Source organism: Vulpes vulpes, chromosome 4 (assembly GCF_048418805.1).
Source record: "Vulpes vulpes isolate BD-2025 chromosome 4, VulVul3, whole genome shotgun sequence".
NCBI lineage: Eukaryota > Metazoa > Chordata > Mammalia > Carnivora > Canidae > Vulpes > Vulpes vulpes.
In genome coordinates, this window is record NC_132783.1 from 79,360,031 (window position 1) to 79,379,048 (window position 19,018).

The 19,018-nt window shown below is 42.9% G+C and overlaps 1 protein-coding gene across 2 annotated transcripts in view; it reads right to left on the reverse strand.

The window, feature by feature from the left end:
- SLC25A16 (solute carrier family 25 member 16) overlaps positions 1 to 796 on the reverse strand; it is a 50,821-nt gene extending 50,025 nt beyond the window's left edge. Inside the window, exon 1 of one of the 2 annotated variants that reach the window (XM_026003620.2) lies at positions 520 to 796. In XM_026003620.2, coding sequence (XP_025859405.1) covers positions 520 to 646 — 127 coding nt within the window. In that variant the 5' untranslated portion in view covers positions 647 to 796. The remainder of the gene's footprint in view (positions 1 to 519) is intronic. The other variant, XM_026003628.2, reaches the window with a different exon arrangement.
- Between the last annotated feature and the right edge of the window lie 18,222 nt (positions 797 to 19,018).

The window sequence follows — 19,018 nt, forward strand, 5'->3', positions numbered from 1 at the left end:
GCGCCCCGGATAGAAGGGCCGCGCCAGCTGCCTGTCATGTAGCTATAGAACGTTTTACTAGGATCCCTGGAACTCGTTTTGGTTGTAGACAGTTTTGCACAATTTCCCAGTCAGCTTAAAAAGCTGACCTCCAATATTTGCTTTCTTTAAAGCAAATAGCAAATTTCTTTAAAGCAAATGGTCTTTATAACAAAGAGGCGCCCAGCATGTTTCACAGAAACGCTGGAGTCTTTGTAAAGGAAGGACTCGGCTCTTTCCCCTACTATCCAACCCTGAAGCAAGGGGCGCTTGGTTCAGTCCCTCCACCTCCTCCGCCAGCTCGAGGCCCTTCCTCCCCAGGATCCTGCTGCCACTTGTCAAGTGATTATTAGAAAGAGTTACAACCGGTCGGGGCAAATATCCCGCCGGGCACTGAAGCAGGCAGAGTCCGAGGATGTCGCCGCGGCCGCAAGCACCGTATCCGCCTCGGGTCCCGCCCTGCCACCCGAGCGTGGCCGGGTCCCCCCGGCTGACACCCACCTCCGGCCAGAAAGGAGCGCAGCCAGTAGAAGTCCCGACGGGCGGCGGGCCCTCCGGCTCCTGCCGCCTGCGGCATCGCGGGAGGGGGGTCGGCCGCTGCCAGAGCCGCCGCCGCCGCCGCCGCCATCAGGACCGGGGCCGCGTCGGGAACTCTGGTCGCCAATTTACCAGCCACGGCCGCGGGCCATGGCCACAGCGGGCGGTGACAGAGCACCCGCCGCCGCGCGGGCGGGACGGAATAACGCCGGGCAGCGCGGCGCGGCGCGGCGCGGCCTGATGACGTGACCCGGGGGCGGGGCCTGGGCGCGCACCCCGGGCGGGAGTTCCCGGCGCCGCCTCCTCCCGCGCAGCGTCGCCCAGCGCCCCTGCCCCCGGCCTCGCTCTCAAGGCCTCCTCACGTTCTGACGAAGGGGGAGAGGCGGCGCCCCCGGGAAGGTCGCGCTCAAACCCACCCTCTCGGGAAGCTCTCCCCCGCGCGCTGACTTGTAACTGCCCGTGGGGCTGTCTTCTGAACTACCTCAGATGAAGCCTTTCCAGAGCCACGCTTAGGCTCCTCGCTGCCCTTTCCAGGAACTTCTGAAATTGCATCATCTCCAACCAAATCAGTTCTGCCTTCGCAGAGCTCCTCACTAACCCCCTATTCAGCTTGCACTCCACCCCATCACGTCTGTCAAATATTGCTACAGCAGATTGTTCTTTCCTTGGGGCCCTACAAGTTACACAAGTACTTAGGCCTTGTCAGGCCTTCTCTGAATCACCGCCTTCTGCTTAGCTCCCAAAGCCCCCACCCCAGCCTCAGCCCTAAATAAACTCTTAGGAAGTCCCCGGTTCCTTCTCCCTGTCCCCACTGCACTCCAAGACTCTTATTAGCTATTCTCTTCCTGTGAGGCCCGCATCACTTCCAGGTTGGACAAAAATCAGTCTAAATATATTCTTTATGGCCAAACTTGTTCTGAACGTATATCGTCACTTTCAGAAACTATTATGATTTTTCTCAATACTTAATCATATTAGTGTCACTGATCTCCTCTTTCTCTTTCTGTGGATAGGCTTCTGCAAGGTGTTTCTAGCCACAAATAGTCACTAATGATGAGTCCAGATTTAAAATTTATTTTTCCACCAAAAAATAAGAAATAAAATTTATTTTTCACCATGTTCCCAATTTTTGGTTTCTGCCGGAAAATACAGACCCATATAATAATATCATTATTTATATTTTACATGTCTCGCGTCAGGAATCAAAACCTCCCCAGAGTGAAATGATTGTACGACATTGTAAATGTAGTTGATGCTACTGAATTGTACAATTAAAAATGGGTAAAATTGTAAATTTAAAATATTGTGTATATTTTACACAATAAAAAATACAAAGAAAAAGCTCCTCGTGTTTTTTGTTTTATGAAACAGCAAAGGAAAAATTTCTGTATTTTGGGGGTACCTGGCTGGCTCAGTCAATAGATTGTGCAACCCTTGATCTCAAGGTTTGAGTTCAAGCCCCACATTGGGTATAGAGATTACATAAAAATAAAATCTTAAAAATTAAAAAAAAGAACAATTATTAAATGATTTCACTCCTATGTTAAATTTAGGAAAGGAAACAAAGATCATAGGGAAAGGGGAGTGGAAATAAAATAAGACAGGAACACCTGGGTGGCTCAGTGGTTTAGCATCTGCCTTGGACTCAGGGCAAGATCCCAGGGTCCCGGGATGAAGTTCCACATCCAGCTCCCCACAAGTATCCTGCTTCTTCCTCTGCCTATGTCTCTGCCTCTCTCTTTGTGTCTCTCATGAAAAAATAAATAAAATCTTAAAAAAAAAAAGAAAACAAAAATCAGAAATGGAGACAAACCATTCCTTAAATATAGGAAACAAACTGAGGGTTGCTAGAGAGAAGGTGGGGTGTGGGGTAACTGGGTGAAGGGCATTAAGGAGGGCATTTGATGTAATGAGTGTTATATGCAACTGATGAGTCACTAAACTCTACCTTTGAAACTAATAATACATTATATGTTAATTAATTGAATTTAAATTAAAAAAATTTTAATTCCTGTATTTTCAGGATGCCTGGGTGGCTAGCGGTTGAGCATCTGCATTCAGCTCTGGACGTGATCCTGGAGACCCGGGATAGAGTCCCACACCGGTCTTCTTACTTGGAGCCTGCTTCTCCCTCTGCCTATGTCTCTGCCTCTCTCTCTCTACCTCTCTCTCTCTCATGAATAAATAAATAAAAAATTTTTTAAAAATTCCTGTATTTTCATATTACTTAACTAGCGAAACTATTCCAATCCCTGGTGCTAACGTTTTCCCCTGTCCTGTAGCCTATACTGGTATATCTCTTTTCCATTTCTGTTTTCAATGAGACGCTCTTTACAGGTTTTACTTATCAGTTAGTTAATGGCTCCCAACTCCAAAAGATCCAGATGAAGGAGATCCCTGGGTGGCTCAGTGGTTTAGCGCCTGCCTTCGGCCCAGGGCCTGATCCTAGAGACCCAGATCGAATCCCGCATCAGGCTCCCTGCATGGAGCCTGCTTCTCCCTCTGCCTGTGTCTCTGCCTCTCTCTCTATGTGTGTCTCATGAATAAATAAATAAAATCTTTAAAAAAAAAAAAAGAATGTTTAAAAAAAAATCCAGATGAAGGATGGAAAGTTGATGTAAAAGATAAATGACTGTGCAATCAGTTAAGCACCCGTCTCTTGGGTTTGGCTCAAGTCCTAATCTCAGTGTCATGGGATTGAACCCTGCATCTACTCAAATTTCTCTCTCTCTCCCTCTGCCTCTCCCCACCCGCCGCCCCAATTGCTCACTCTATCACTCTCTCTCTCATAAATAAATAAATCTTAAAAAAAGATAACTGACAAGTCTAATGATTTTAGCCTCCAATTATTTCTTCTCCATCTATGTAACTGGTTACTATTAAAGTCCCCAATCTGGGGCAGCCTGGCTGGCTCAGCAGTTTAGGGCTGCCTTCAGGCCAAGACATGATCTTGGAGACCCAGGATTGAGTCCCAAATCAGGATCCCTGCATGGGGCCTGTTTCTCTGCCTTTCTCTTTCTGTGTCTCTCATGAATAAATAAAACCTTAAAAAAAGAAAAGTCCCCAACATACAGATGTTATAGTGTTCCAGAGAAATCAACACGTCTCTCCTATAATCACACTCCCATAGGAGACCTCATAACCTCATAGGTTTTTTATTATTATTTTAATATATTTTATTTATTTATTTTTAATTATACTCTACACCTATCATGGGGCTCAAACTCATGACCCCTAGGATTAAGAGTCACATGCTCTACAGACTGAGCCAATCAGGTTCCACTGTATTTTATTTTATTTTTCACAATATAGTGAGTCGACAATTCTAAACATTACTCAGTGCACATCGCAGTAAGTGTACTTTTAATCCCCTTCATCTATTTCACTCATTCCCCCACGTACCTCCAGTAGGTTTGTTCCTTATATTTAGGAGACTGATTTTTGTCTCTTTTCTCTCTGTTCATTTGTTTTGTTTCTTAAATTCCACATATGAATGAAATCAGATGGTATTTGCTTTCTCTGACTGACTTATTTCACTTAGCATTATACTCTCTAGATCCATCCATGTTGTTGCAAATGGCAAGATTTTATTCTTTCTGATGGCTGAGCAATATTCCTATATATATATATATATATATATGATATATATATGATGCATATATAATGGAATGTATATACACATATACTAGAATATGTATATAATGGAATATATATATACATAGAGAGAGAGAGAGTCTTAAATACGAAAAGAAACTGGTGGTTCCTGCATATATATGCATGCCCATCTTCTTTACCCATTCATCTATCCATGAACAGTTGGATTGCTTCCATAATTTGGCTATTGTAAATAATGCTACATAAACATAAGGGTGTATATGGTTTTTTTAAAGATTTTATTTATTTATTCATGAGAGACACACAGAGAGAGGGGTGGGGCAGAGACATAGGCAGAGGGAGAAGCTCCTGCAAGGAGCCTGATTTGGGACTCAAATCCCAGGACCCCGGGATCACGCCCTGAGCCAAAGGCAGATGCTCAACTGCTGAGCCACACAGGCATCCCTTTTTTAATTTTTTTTCCAAACCAATCCTTTAAAACCAAAAACAAATCTTGTCACTCCTTATCCCTAAACCCTTCAGTTGCTTCCCATATCATTTACAGAAATTCTTACAACCGGTCTACTGGTTTCCTATTGTCTCTCTGACCTCAACTCCTAGGACTCCCTTTAGTCACACTGGCTTCTTGTTCTTCATAAACACCAAGCATGCTCCCCTCAGGGCCTGTGCACGTGCTATTCCTTCTGCCAGCATTGCTTTTCCCCTAAATATTCCATGTATTTTCCTCCTTTTCATCTCTCCTTCAGATCTTCACACAAAGTCACTTTCTCAGAGAAGCCATTCCTGGATGTAATATTTCAAATTACCAGCACAGGGATGGACCAAGAGGGTTTTATGCTAAGTGAAATAAGTCAGACAAAGAAGGACAAAAACCATATGATTTCACTTATTTAAGTGGAATCTAAAAAACACAACAAATAAACAAACAATGGAGTCTTAAATACCGAAAAGAAACTGGTGGTTTCCAGAGAGGAGGTGGATGGGGGGATGATTAAAATAGATGAAGGGGATTAAGAAGTACAAAATTCCAGTTATAAAATAGATAAATCGGGATCCCTGGGTGGCGCAGCGGTTTGGCGCCTGCCTTTGGCCCGGGGCGCGATCCTGGAGACCCGGGATCGAATCGCACGTCGGGCTCCCGGTGCATGGAGCCTGCTTCTCCCTCTGCCTATGTCTCTGCTTCTTTCTCTCTCACTGTGTGCCTATCATAAATAAATAAAATTAAAAAATAAAATAAAATAAAATAAAATAGATAAATCACAGCAATGGAAAGTACAGTATATATATATATTTTTTTAATAATAAGTTTATTTTGGGCAGCCCCGGTGGCGCAGCGGTTTAGCACTGCCTGCAGCCCAGGGCGTGATCCTTGGAGACCCTGGATTGAGTCCCACATCGGGCTCTCTGCGTGGAGCCTGCTTCTCCCTCTGCCTGTGTCTCTGCCTCTCTCTCTCTGTGTCTCTCTCATGAATAAATAAATAAAATCTTTTTAAAAAAATAAATTTATTTTTTATTGGTGTTCAATTTGCCAACATAGAGAATAACACCCAGTGCTCATCCCGACAAGTGCCCCCTCAGTGCCCGTTTTTCTTTTTAAATAATAAATGGAAAGTACAGTATAGAGAAATAGTCAATAAAGCAATATCAGAACAATATTCTATGGTGACTATACTTATCATGGTGAGCATTGAATAATGTATAGAATTGTTGAATCAGTATGTCATACACTTTTTTTTTTTTAAAGATTTATTTATTCATTCAGAGAGAGCGAGAGAGAGGCAGAGACACAAGCAGAGGGAGAAGCAGGCTCCATGCAGGACGCCCGATTTGGGACTCGATCCCGGGTCTCCAGGATCACACCCCGGGCTGCAGGCGGTGCTAAACCGCTGCACCACCAGGGCTACCCAGTATGTTATACACTTGAAACTAATATAAAAAAATAAATAAATAAACTAATATAACATTCTATGTCAATTATACTTCAATAATAAATTTTAAAATAATAATAAAAAATAAAATTTCCAGGAGCACCTAGCTGGCTCAGTCAGAACAGCATGCAACTCCTGACCTTGGGATTGAAACTTTGAGCTCCACATTGGGCAAAGAACTTAATTAAAAAAAAAAAAATTAAATTAAATTAATTAATTAATGGGATGCCTGGGTGGCTCAGCTGTTGGGTGTCTGCCTTTGGCTCAGGGCATGATCCTTGGGTCCTGGGACTGAGTCCTGCATGGGGCTTCCTGCATGGAGCCTACTTCTTCCCCTGCCTGTGTCTCTGCCTCTCTGTGTATGTGTCTCTCATGAATATGTAAATAAAATTTTTTTTTTTTTTTTTTATGATAGTCACAGAGAGAGAGAGAGAGAGGCAGAGACACAGGCAGAGGGAGAAGCAGGCTCCATGCACCGGGAGCCCGATGTGGGATTCGATCCCGGGTCTCCAGGATCGCGCCCTGGGCCAAAGGCAGGCGCCAAACCGCTGCGCCACCCAGGGATCCCGTGAATAAAAATCTTTTTAAAAAATTCATTAATTAAGGAATCCCTGCGTGGTTCAGTGGTTTAGCGCCTGCCTTTGGCCCAGGGCGTGATCCTAGAGTCTCAGGATCGTGTCCCACATCGGGCTCCCTGCATGGAGCCTGCTTCTCCCTCTGCCTGTGTCTCTGCCTCTGTGTGTGTGTGTCTTTCATGAATAAATAAATAAATAAAATCTTTAAAATAAAAATAAATAAAAATTCACTAATTAAATAAATAAAATAAGATTACCACTCATTCCCCCCTCAGTCCTACCAAAACTCTTTTTCCTCCACTTCAATTTAAATATTTCCTTTTTTAAAAAAAATTATTTATTTATGATAGTTACAGAGACAGAGAGAGAGAGAGAGGCGGAGACAGAAGCAGGCTCCATGCACCGGGAGCCTGATGTGGGATCCCGGGTCACCAGGATTGTGCCCTGGGCCAAAGGCAGGCGCCAAACCGCTGTGCCACCCCGGGATCCCCAATTTAAGTATTTCCACAGCACTTCTTGCCTTTACATAAATATATTATATACAAGAGCTGTATTATATATAAAATGTTCCTATTATGAGTTTTCCTTGACTAGAATGTAACTTCCAGGGCACCTGGGTGCCTCAGTTGGTTAAGTGTCTGCCTTTGGCTCAGGTCATGATCCCAAGATTCTGGGATTGAGTCCTGATTCCGTCTCCCTGCTCAGCAGGGAGCCTGCTTCTCCCTCTCTCTTGGCTGCTCCTCCTGCTTGTGCTCTCTCTCTCTCTCCCTTTCTCTCCCTCTCTATCCAACTCTCTCAAATAAATAAGTAAAATCTTAAAAAAAAAAAAAAAAAAAAAAGAATGGGGATGCCTGGGTGGCCCAGTGGTTGAGCCTCTGCCTTTGGCTCAGGGCGTGATCCCGGTGTCCTAGGATCCAGTGCCACATTAGGCTCCCCAGAGGGAGCCTGCTTCTCCCTTTGCCTGTGTCTCTGCTTCTCTCTCATGAATAAATACATTAAATATTTTTAAAAATAAACAATAAATTAAATTAAATTAAAAAGTATAATGTAGCTTCCTTTCCAACTAGGGCCCGGCAGAATGGCTCCCGCAAAGAATGGTGGCGAGAAGGGCCGTTCTGCCATCAATGAGGTAGTGACCAGAGACTACACCATCAACATTCACAAAAGTATCCATAGAATCCATGGAGTGGGTTTCAAGAAGCATGCCCCTCGGGCACTCAAAGAGATTCGGAAATTTGCCATGAAGGTGATGGGAACTCCAGATATGCGCATTGACAACAACGCTGTCTGAGCCAAAGGAATAAGGAATGTTCCATACCGTATCTATTGTGCCCAAGATTGCGAATCCGAGAAAACCACCGATGCAAACACACGAGGGTTTAATTTTTTAATTTTTTAAAATTTTTATTCATTTCTGATAGTCACACACACACAGAGAGAGAGGCAGACACAGGCAGAGGGAGAAGCAGGCTCCATGCACTGGGAGCCCAATGTGGGATTCGATCCCGGGTCTCCAGGATCGTGCCCTGGGCCAAAGGCAGGCGCTAAACCTCTGCGCCACCCAGGGATCCCCACACGAGGGTTTATTTACAAGCTCGAGCTTGGGTCCAAGTGTACCCGACACAGCAGAGCAGGGACTTGGACTCCGAGGGGGGTTACAGCTGTTTTATGGGCTGGTCTAGGGGATTTCCAGAAGGGGTGGAGGAATTTCTTAAACTCTGTTTTCATTCCAATATGGGACTTTCTGTCTCTGTCAAGGGCATTCTGAGCTCTGTTTTCATTCTGATATGGGAGTTTCTGTCAAGGGCATTAAGCTCTGGTCTCATTCTGTTATGGGAGTCTCTATCAAGAGTGTTCTGCGGTTTTTCCTGCAAAGTTCAGTTCTTATTCACAGAGGCCTGAGATGGCTATACTTGTGCTATTGCTAAACCTGAGGTGGAATGGCCTTAATTAATTAACCTCGGCCTCCACATATCCATGTGCGGTTCTCCAGAAAACGTAAGGAGGATGAAGATTCACCAAACAAGCTCTACATGCTAGTTACCTACTTACCTGTCACTACTTTCAAAAATCTACAGACTGTTAATGTGAGTGACAACTAATCGCTGATTGTCAAATAAAGGTATAAAACTGCAAAAAAAAAAAGTAGAATGTAAGTTCCATGAGGGTAGGGATTATTATTATTTTTTAAGATTTTATTTACCGCTGAGCCACCCAGGGATCCCCAGAGAGTAGGGATTATCTGTTTCAATTGGATATGTCATTTGATACTGAATACATGACAAATGATGGTAGATCTATTTAAAGACCAATCTTTTCTATTTTTTAAAAGATTTTATGTCTATGTTAACTAAAATTTAAATTAAAAATTTGAAAAAAACATTTTGTTTTTAAGTCATCTCCACACCCAATGTGGGGCTTGAACTCACAACTCTGAGATCGAGTCACATCTTGTACTGATTGAGCCAGCCACACACACCAAAGATCAATCTTTTCTATCTCTGCCATTCACATTTACAATATCTAGCAACCAGTACCCAAAGACTAAGAAAATAGAGAAAAATCGGGCAGCCTGGTGGCCCAGCAGTTTAATGCCACCTTCAACCAGAGGTGTGATCCCGGAGACCTGGGATAGAGTCCCACATCAGGCTCCCTGCATGGAGCCTGCTTCTCCCTCTGCCTGTGTCTCTGCCTCTCTCTCTGTGTGGGTATCTCATGAGTAAATAAATAAAATCTTTAAAAAAAAAAGAAAAATAAATTTTCTTCCTCAAAGAAAGGGATGAATGTGAACATAATAGTAAAATAAATATAATGCAAACCAAAGTGGGGATATAGGAGAAAGATCACATTTGTTAGCAGTCATCAAGAAAGGAGGTACTTGAACTGTCCTTTGACATGGGCCGAGGCAAACACACATTAATACACACACACACACAAATAAAGACATTCAATCTGTTCCAGAAACAAATAATTGTCCAGGTTGCCTATCTTAAGACCCTTGACCCCCTCTCCATAACTCCCCAACGCTTGCATGGCCGACCATTGACCAATTTAGAGAAGTATATCATAAACAGGTTGAATTTTTGGCCAAATAGTTTAGACTTAGTTGAGAATGGATAATAAGAAGCTGATGACAGTTCTGTTTTAGAAAAGTTAATTTGGAAGAGATGAATAGAATATTTGGAAAGGCAGACAGTGACACATCTTTAGTAAGGAAGCCAGTTAAGCAGCTTTTGCAATAATCCAGATAAGAAAACATAGTGGCCTAGAAGAAATTGGATGGAGGTGCCTGGCTGGCTTAGTCAGAAGAGCGTGCAACTCTTGATCTTGGGTTGTGAGTCTTTGAGTCCCTCGTTGGGTGTAGAGAGTACTTAAGCAAATAAAACTTTAAGCAAAGTAAAAATACAAAGAAATGGATGGAGGAAAAGTCAAAGCTGCTGCAAATGTTTTTGCTAGAGTGATTAACAGACTTGATAGTATTAACAGAATAGGAAAGACAGAAAGGGAATGGTTTAAAGCACAGAAAGGGGTTAGAAATATTAGCACAAAGACTAAAGGTAAAAAGCAAGAACAAGGGATCCCTGGGTGGCTCAGTAGTTTAAGGCCTGCCTTCAGCCCAGGGTGTGATCCTGGAGACCGGGAATCGAGTCCCACGTCAGGCTTCCTGCATGGAGCCTGCTTCTCCTTCTGCCTGTGTCTCTGCCTCTCCCTCCGTGTGTGTCTCTCATGAATAAATAAAAATAAAATCTTTTTAAAAAAGCAAAAACAATAGCAACAAAAAGCTAAAATAATTTTAAAATAAATACTGTAGGGACCCCTGGGTGGCTCAGCAGTTGAGCATCTGCCTTTGGCTCAGGTCATGATCCTGGGGTCCTGGGATCAAGTCCTCATTGAGCCTGCTTCTCCCTCTGCCTGTGTCTCTGCCCCTCTCTCTCTCTCTCTGTGTCTCTCACGAATAAATAAATAAAATCCTTAAAAATAAAATAAATAGTGTATAGGGGCACCTGAGTGGTGAAGTCATCTAAGCCCTGGGAAGTTTGATTTCACCTCAGGTCATGATCTCACGGTCATGGAATCTAGCCCAAGAGAGGCTCCGTGCTCTGTACAGAGTGTGCTTGGGATTCTCTTCCTTTCCCTCTCCCTCCTTCTCTGCACCTCTCCCCATTGGCACACACCATTCCTCTCTCTCAAATAAATAAATAAAATCTTAAAAAAAAAAACAAAACTGTAAAGATGATGAAAACTTTGGCCAAAGGTCAAAGTTTGTTTTGTTTTTAAGTAAGCTCTACCCTCGAAGAGGGATAGCACGCTTTACTGACTGAGATAGCCAGATGTCCCTTGCAAAGGACAAAGTTTTGGCAAAACTTTTTTTTTTTTAAAGCTTAAAAAAATATGGACAACATATGAATACTGTATAGACTATATATAATAATAACCACCTAAAAAAGCCTTCTTCAGGGACCTAGGTGGCTCAATCCTTCAGCTCAGGTCAGAATCCCTGGGCCCTGGGATTGAGGCCCACATAGGGTTCCCAGCTCAGTAGGGACCCTGCTTCTCCCTCTCCTTCTGCCTGCTGCTCCCCCTGCTTGTGCTCTCTCTCTGTGTCAAATAAATAAATAAAATCTTAAAAATTTAAAAATAAATAAATAAATAAACAAATAATAAAATGCCTCCATTGTAGGGCACCTGGGTGGCTCTGTTGGTTAAGCTTCTGACTCTTGATTTCTGTTCAGGTCAGAATCTCAGGGCCCTGAGATCAAGCCATGCATAAGACTCCTGCTAGGTGTGGGGCTTAATATTCTCTTGCTCCTTCTCCCTCCGCCCCTCCCCCTCTACTTGTACCCTATCTCACTCCCTCTCTAAAAAAAAAGAAAAAGCCTTCTTTGAAAACTTCCCCATCCCCACATGTACCCCCACATTTCGTGAAATGGAGGAAACTGTGTGCCACTTTAAGATTATTTATTTATCTGAGAGAGAGAGAGCGTGAGATGGAGGGGGGGCACAGACAGAGAGGGAGAGAGGCAGACTCCCTGTTGAGCACAGAGCTTGACAGGGGGCCAATTTCATGACCCTGAGATCATGACCTGAGCCAAAATCAAGAGTCAGACACTTAACCAGCTAAGCCACCGAGGCACCCCTCGGTGTACCATTTTAATAAACATTGTCATGGACATTAGCTATCTTCAAGTCTTCTATTAAGTAGTCTTTTAGACCACATATCATTAACATTTATTTATTTATATTTATCAGGAATAAGCATCATATATCACAGATGCCTTATTAATTTCAATAACTTTGGAGTCATATATAATTTATCCTATAGATAACATATGACTTTTGTTCCTTTAGTACAGTTTATACAAAATTTAAAATATTTAATATTTTTTATTTTTAAAATTTTATTTATTTATTTTTAAAGATTTTATTTATTTATTCATGAGAGAGAGAGAAGAGAGGCAGAGATATAGATAGACAGAGTAGCAGGCTCCATGCAGGGAGCCCGACATGGGACTCAATCCCGGGACTCCAGGACCACGTCCTGGGCCAAAGGCAGGTGCTAAATCACTGAGCCACTCAGGGGTCCCCTATTTTATTTTTTTAAAGATTTTATTTACTTATTCATGATATACACAGATAAAGAGAGGCAGAGACACAGGCAGAGGGAGAAACAGGCTCCATGCAGGGAGCCCAATGTGGGACTTGATCCCAGGACTGCAGGATCATGCCTTGAGTCAAAGGCAGAGTCTCAACTGCTGAGCCACCCAGGCATCCCTTAAATATTTTTTAAAGTTTTATTTACTTAAGTAATCTCTATACCCTACATAGGGCTTGAACTCATGACCCCAAGATCAAAAGTTGTATGCTCCTCTGACTGAACCAGATGCTATGCAACTTCACATGAAATTGGACATCTTCATTTTCTTTTATATACATACAAAGTGTAGTATTTTCAGGGCACCTGGATGGTTGAGTCAATTGAGCATCTGACTCTTAATTTTAGCTCAGGTCAAGATCTTGGGGTGCTGAGATTGAGCCCTGTGTCAGCTCCAAACTAGGTGCAGAACCTGCTTAAGATTCTCTCCTTCTTCTTCTTCTTCTTCTTCTTCTTCTTCTTCTTCTTCTTCTTCTTCTTCTTCAGATTTTATTTATTTGAGATAGAAGGAGAGAGAGAGAGAGAGATGATTGGAGGGAGGGCAGAGGGAAAGGGAGAAGCAGGCTCCCTGCTGAGTAGAGAACCAACGTAGGGTTTGATCCCAGGACCCAAGATAATGACCTGAGCAGAAGGCAGACACCTAACTGACTGAGCTACCCAGGCCCCCCTGGTTTGAGGTTTTTTTAAGCATGCTTTGGTTATATTTTCAACCTAAGGTTATTAGATCTCTCTCTCTCTCTTTTTTAAGATTCTATTTATTATTTCCTTGAGAGAGAGTGCACAAGCAGGGGGAAGGAGAGGGAGAAGAAGATTCCCCACTTAGCAGAGAGATCAACACTAGGCTCAATCCCAGGATCTGGAGATCATTAGCTGAGCAGAAGGCAGATGCTTAACTGACTGAGCCACCCAGGTGCCCCTAGGTAATTAGATCTTAAGAAATTACATAAGATAGGGGTGCCTGGATGGTTCAATGGTTAAGCTTCTGCCTTTGGCTCCGGTCATGATCCTAGGCTCCTGGGATCACATTCTACATCAGGTGACCCACAGGGAGCCTGTTTCTCCCTTTGCCTATGACTCTGCCTCTCTCTCTGTGTCTTTCATGAATAAATAAACAAAATATTTTAGAAAAAAGAAAGAAATTGCATGAGATAAACATAATTCTTACTATTTTCAAGTCTAGAAATAATATTATATATTCTGAAATTGTGACATCAGATTTCCATGACTAAGGTATAATAGGCAGTTAAGAAGTTTGTGAGGTGTAGAGATTACTTAAAAATAAGAGCTTAAAAAACAAACAAACAAACCTAGTCCATGCCCTTCAGGGAATTTATACTCTAGCAGGACAGACAAATCTTAATCACGTGATCACAAAAATTAATGTAAAATTGAAACTGAGATAAGTACTTTTAAAAGGAGGCTTAGTGCATGGTGATATAAAACCATAAAACAGAGATTTGACCTAAACAAGAAGTTTAGAAAAGGCTTCCTTAAGAAAGTGACGTGGAGGGGATCCCTGGGTGGCTCAGTGGTTTAGTGCCTGCCTTTGGCCCAGGGCGTGATCCTGGAGTCCTGGGATCAAGTCCCACATTGGGCTCCCTGCATGGAGCCTGCTTCTCCCTCTGCCTGTGTCTCCTACCTCTCTCTTTCTGTCTATCATGAATGAATGAATAAATAAATAAATAAAATCTAGTTCATTAAAAAAAAAGAAAGAAAGAAAGTGATGTGGAACCCAGAGGTGGAGGATGACTAGGGTTTAACTGAGGAAAGGAATAAGAAAAAGCATTCCAGAAAAAGGAAACAGAGCCTCTTGTGGGGGAGTTTGGTAGTTTCAAAGGTCTGATCACAATCTCAAATGCATTACTGTGCTGTGTCCTTTAAGGGTCAAGAATTCAGATGCCTTCCAGGGATCAGCAGGTCACTTACACGAGGAATGTATAAGACAATAGAGGGAGCTGCTAGACTAGAGAAGTATCAAAGTGTTTGTCCAGCATAAAATGAAACTTGACTGCAAATGAAATTTATTGGTTTACAAAAACAGAAATATTAGTTTGCCACTACAGAAGAAAGCCACGGTAGGAAGAACTATATATAGGATGATATGGAGAAATAGGTCAAATCTTATAGCTACTAGCAAACTGTGGAGGTATTGTCATCATCTTATTTTTTTTTAATTTTTATTTATTTTATGATAGTCACACAGAGAGAGAGAGGCAGAGAGAGAAGCAGGCTCCATGCACTGGGAGCCTGACATGGGATTCAATCCTGGGTCTCCAGGCTTGCACCCTGGGCCAAAGGCAGGCACCAAACTGCTGCGCCACCCAGGGATCCCTATTGTCATCATCTTGAAAGCTACATGAATCCAAAGTTTTAAGCTGTGGTTGACATGGTCAGATGTACGTTTCGAAAAGATCCCTGCCCATGGCTTGGATAATGGGATAGGGACAAAAATAGTTATGATTAGATTATTGCAGAACATGGGCCACCTGGGTGGCTCAGTAGTTGAATGTCTGCTTTTGGCTCTGGTTGTGATCCCACGGTCCTGGGATCAAGTCCCACATCAGGGTCCCTGTGGGGAGCCTGCTTCTCCCTCTGCCTATGTCTCTGCCTCTCTCTGTGTGTCTCTTATGAATAAATAAATAAAATCTTTGAAAAAAAAAAAGATTATTGCAAGATGTGGCGCTTGGTCTAGACTAAAGGCCATAAGAATGGAGGGAAATGGATGTATTGGAAAGACACTGAACTGATAAAATGGATGAGACTTGGCAATGGATTCGATAAGGGCTATGGGGAGAGGGAGATGTTAAGGATCATTCCTAGGTTCCTGTTAACATAAATGTATGGATTCACCAAGGCAGGGATCACTGAAAGAGAATTTGTTTGTTATTTGTTTAGAGCAATGTGGAAGGACAGAGGAAAGGATGAGTTGCTTGGTTGGGACATATTGAGTATGCAGAGGCCTTGGAGACATCCAAGAGAAGATATTAAAGAGTTGAATATATAAGGAGCACCCTAGGCTTAAGATATAACATTAGTAAATCAAGGCTAAGGAGAAAGCAAAAACATAGAACCCAGCCTTGCATAAATGCAACACTTAATGGCTAGCTAGAGAATAATGGCAAAGGAGACAAAGAAGTACTTACAGATGTAGAGAGAAAAACAAGAGTTATAGAAGCCAATGGAAAAGAGTGTTTTAAAAATAATGCAGTATTGGTTGATAAGTGCTAAATAACATATGGAATTGTAGAAGCACTATATTGTACTCTTGAAACTAATATAAGACTGTAAGTTAACTATGCTGAAGTTAAAATTTAAAAATAAATAAATAAATAAAATAAAAGACAAAGACAAAAAATCCTGAAGTGATAAGAATGTAACGAGAGAGAGAGAGAGAGAGAGAGAGAGAGAGAGAGAGAGAGAGAGAAGAGAATAATATAGTATTGGAAAGGGGATCCCTGGGTGGCGCAGGGGTTTGGCGCCTGCCTTTGGCCCAGGGCGCGATTCTGGAGACTCGGGATCGAATCCCACATCGGGCTCCCGGTGCATGGAGCCTGCTTCTCCCTCTGCCTGTGTCTCTGCCCCCCTCTCTCTCTCTCTCTCTCTCTCTCTCTGACTATCATAAATTTTAAAAAAAATATAGTATTGGAAATGTTGAGTTTAGGGTCACCTGGCTGACTCAGTCAGTAGAGTACATGACTCTTGATCTCAAGATTGTGAATTCAAACTCCACATTGGGTGTGAAGCCCCCTTTAAAAAAAAATGTTGGGAACCCTGGGTGGCGCAGCGGTTTGGCGCCTGCCTTTGGCCCAGGGCGCGATCCTGGAGACCCGGGATCGAGTCCCACGTCGGGCTCCTGTTGCATGGAGCCTGCTTCTCCCTCTGCCTGTGTCTCTGCCTCTCTCTCTCTCTCTGTGTGTGTGACTATCATAAATAAATAAATAATTTAAAAAAATAAAAATAAAAAAAAATATTGAGTTTAAAAGGTCTATGAAGGATCCAAGTTGAAATAATCTGGGGCTCAAAAGTGGACATGAAGTTTACAGAGATAGAAGTTTGCAGCATTTAAGTTGCAATTTAAAACATACTTAAGGATCCCTGGGTGGCGCAGCGGTTTGGCGCCTGCCTTTGGCCCAGGGCACGATCCTGGAGACCCGGGATCAAATCTCATGTCAGGCTCCCGGTGCATGGAGCCTGCTTCTCCCTCTTCCTATGTCTCTGCCTCTCTCTCTCTCTCTCCCTGTGTGACTATCATAAATAAATAAATATTTTTTAAAAATAAATAAATAAAACATACTTATTGGGGCAGCCCGGGTGGCTCAGCGGTTTACCACTGCCTTCAGCTCAGGACCTGATCCTGGAAACGCAGGATTGAGTCCCACATCGGGCTCCCTGCATGGAGCCTGCTTCTCCCTCTGCCTGTGTCTCTGTCTCTTTCTGTCTCTCATGAATAAATAAATAAAATCTTTAAAAATAAAAAATAAAACATACTTATTTAGAGAGTGGAGTTTAATGTGTAAAGATGGTGCTCATGGGACGCCTGGGTGGCTCAGTGGTTGAGCGTCTGCCTTTGGCTCAGGTCGTGATCCCAGGGTCCTGGGATCGAGTCCCATATCAGGCTTCCCGCAGGGAGCCCGCTTCTCCCTCTGCCTGTGTCTCTGCCTCTCTCTGTGTGTCTCTCATGAATAAATAAATAAATTAATTAATTAATTAATAAAAAAAGATGTTGCTCATACTTCATCAACAGTAGCAATTACTATTCACACACTTGAGCAATAATAACACTGATGGATTTCCTTACTATTTTCCTACCAGAAGATGGAAACACTTTGGAGATATTATCCATTGCTTCTGTAAGTCAATATTTGGCCTGCCAGCAATATTTATTGAGGGTATTATAGTATGAGGTCCTATAACAAAGATAAGATCCAAAAGAAACATAAGGTAACAGTCTTCCCCTGAAGCCTTCGGGCAGTTGGGGAAATAAAATGTTGACATATGTAATACCAATGAACAGTGACAAAATTACATATTGGTGAGTACAATTAATAAAATTCAACACTATTCTTCATGAATGCTGAGGAGAGAATGATAATTCAGAGGTTATTTACATTTAGTGGAGTTGCTCAAGAACAATTTCCAGAGGAACTGAGTTGTCAGTGGATTTTATATAATAGAATTCTAGAGATGGTAAAGGCCTTGTAAATCTTCAAGGCAATGACAAATATTTTTGAAGTTCTTCTTATAGATATGAGGAGGTGATAGGAAAGGAACCTGCGGAACCCCTGCTTTCTGTGGGCCTATTGTAGGTGTTTTACATTTACTATCATGTTTAAGGTATGATGACACCGTGAAGTTTATCAAGAAATTCTTGGGGTACCTGAGTGGCTCAGTCAGGTGTCTGCCTCTTGATTTCTGCTCAGGTCATGATTTCAGGGTCGTGGGATAGAGTTCCCCATTGTGCTCTGTGCTCAACACACAGTTGGCTTGCCCCTCTCCCTCTGCTCCTCCCCCAGCTCACACACTCTGGCTCTCTCAAATAAATAAATGAATAAAATCTAAAAAAAAAAAAAAAAAAGTCTTAGTTGTGCAAACATAGAATTGTTGGATTGTAGCCATAGAGTTTAGATAAGACCTCAGAGAGGCACTTGAGAAAAATGTCTCTCTCTCTCTTAAACATTTTATTTATTTATTCATGAGAAACACACACACACACAGAGGGGCAGAGACACAGGCAGAGGGAGAAGCAGACTCCATGCAGGGAGGCCGATGTGGGACTCGATCATGGGTCTCCAGGATCACGCCCTGGGCTGAAGGCGGCGCTAAACCGCTAAGCCACCCAGGCTGCCCAATGTCTCTCTTTTCAAAAAAGATTATTTATTTGAGAGAGAGAGAGAAAGAGAGAGAGGATGCACACAGTGGCTGGGAGGGGCAGAGGGAGAAAATCTTCAAGCAGACTCTCCACTGAGCCCATAGCCTCACCCAGGGCTTGATTTCATGATTTATGAGATTATGACCTGAGCTGAAACCAAGAGTCTGACGCTCAAATGACTGAGCCACCCAGGCACCCCAACAAAAATTTCTTGAGCCATTCAGTGTCAGCTATGGGCCAGGTCCTGGACTAAGCACTGGGGCTGAAGTCAGATGGGAACGCCAGATAAGGCAAAGGGGTGACCTGGTTGTGATAAACACCTCTAGGACACAGAAAAGAGGGAGTACTGAAGAAAAGATTGAGGATCCTAGAAAGAAGGGCTCTTAAGGTCAAGTAAGGGTACTCCCAAGTGGAGTTTGGGATCATGACCTGAGCTGAAGTCAGTTAACCAACTGAGTCACTCAGGCACCCCATCGATTGTTCTCTTTAATCTCTCCCAAACTCAATTCACGAAACCGCTGAGCCACCCAGGCATTCCAGACCCTGTGTATTCTTTTTTTTTTTTTTTTTTTTTTAAGATTTTATTTATTTATTCATGACAGAGAGAGAGAGAGAGAGAGAGAGAGAGAGAGAGAGAGAGGCAGAGACACAAGCAGAGGGAGAAGCAGGCTCCATGCAGGGAGCCTGACATGGGACTTGATCCTGGGTCTTCAGGATCGAGCCATGGGCTGAAGGCAGTGCTAAACTGCTGAGCCACCTGGGCTGCCTGACCCTGTGTATTCTTGACAATCTTTGAATTCAATTTGGAAACCTGAGCGAGAAA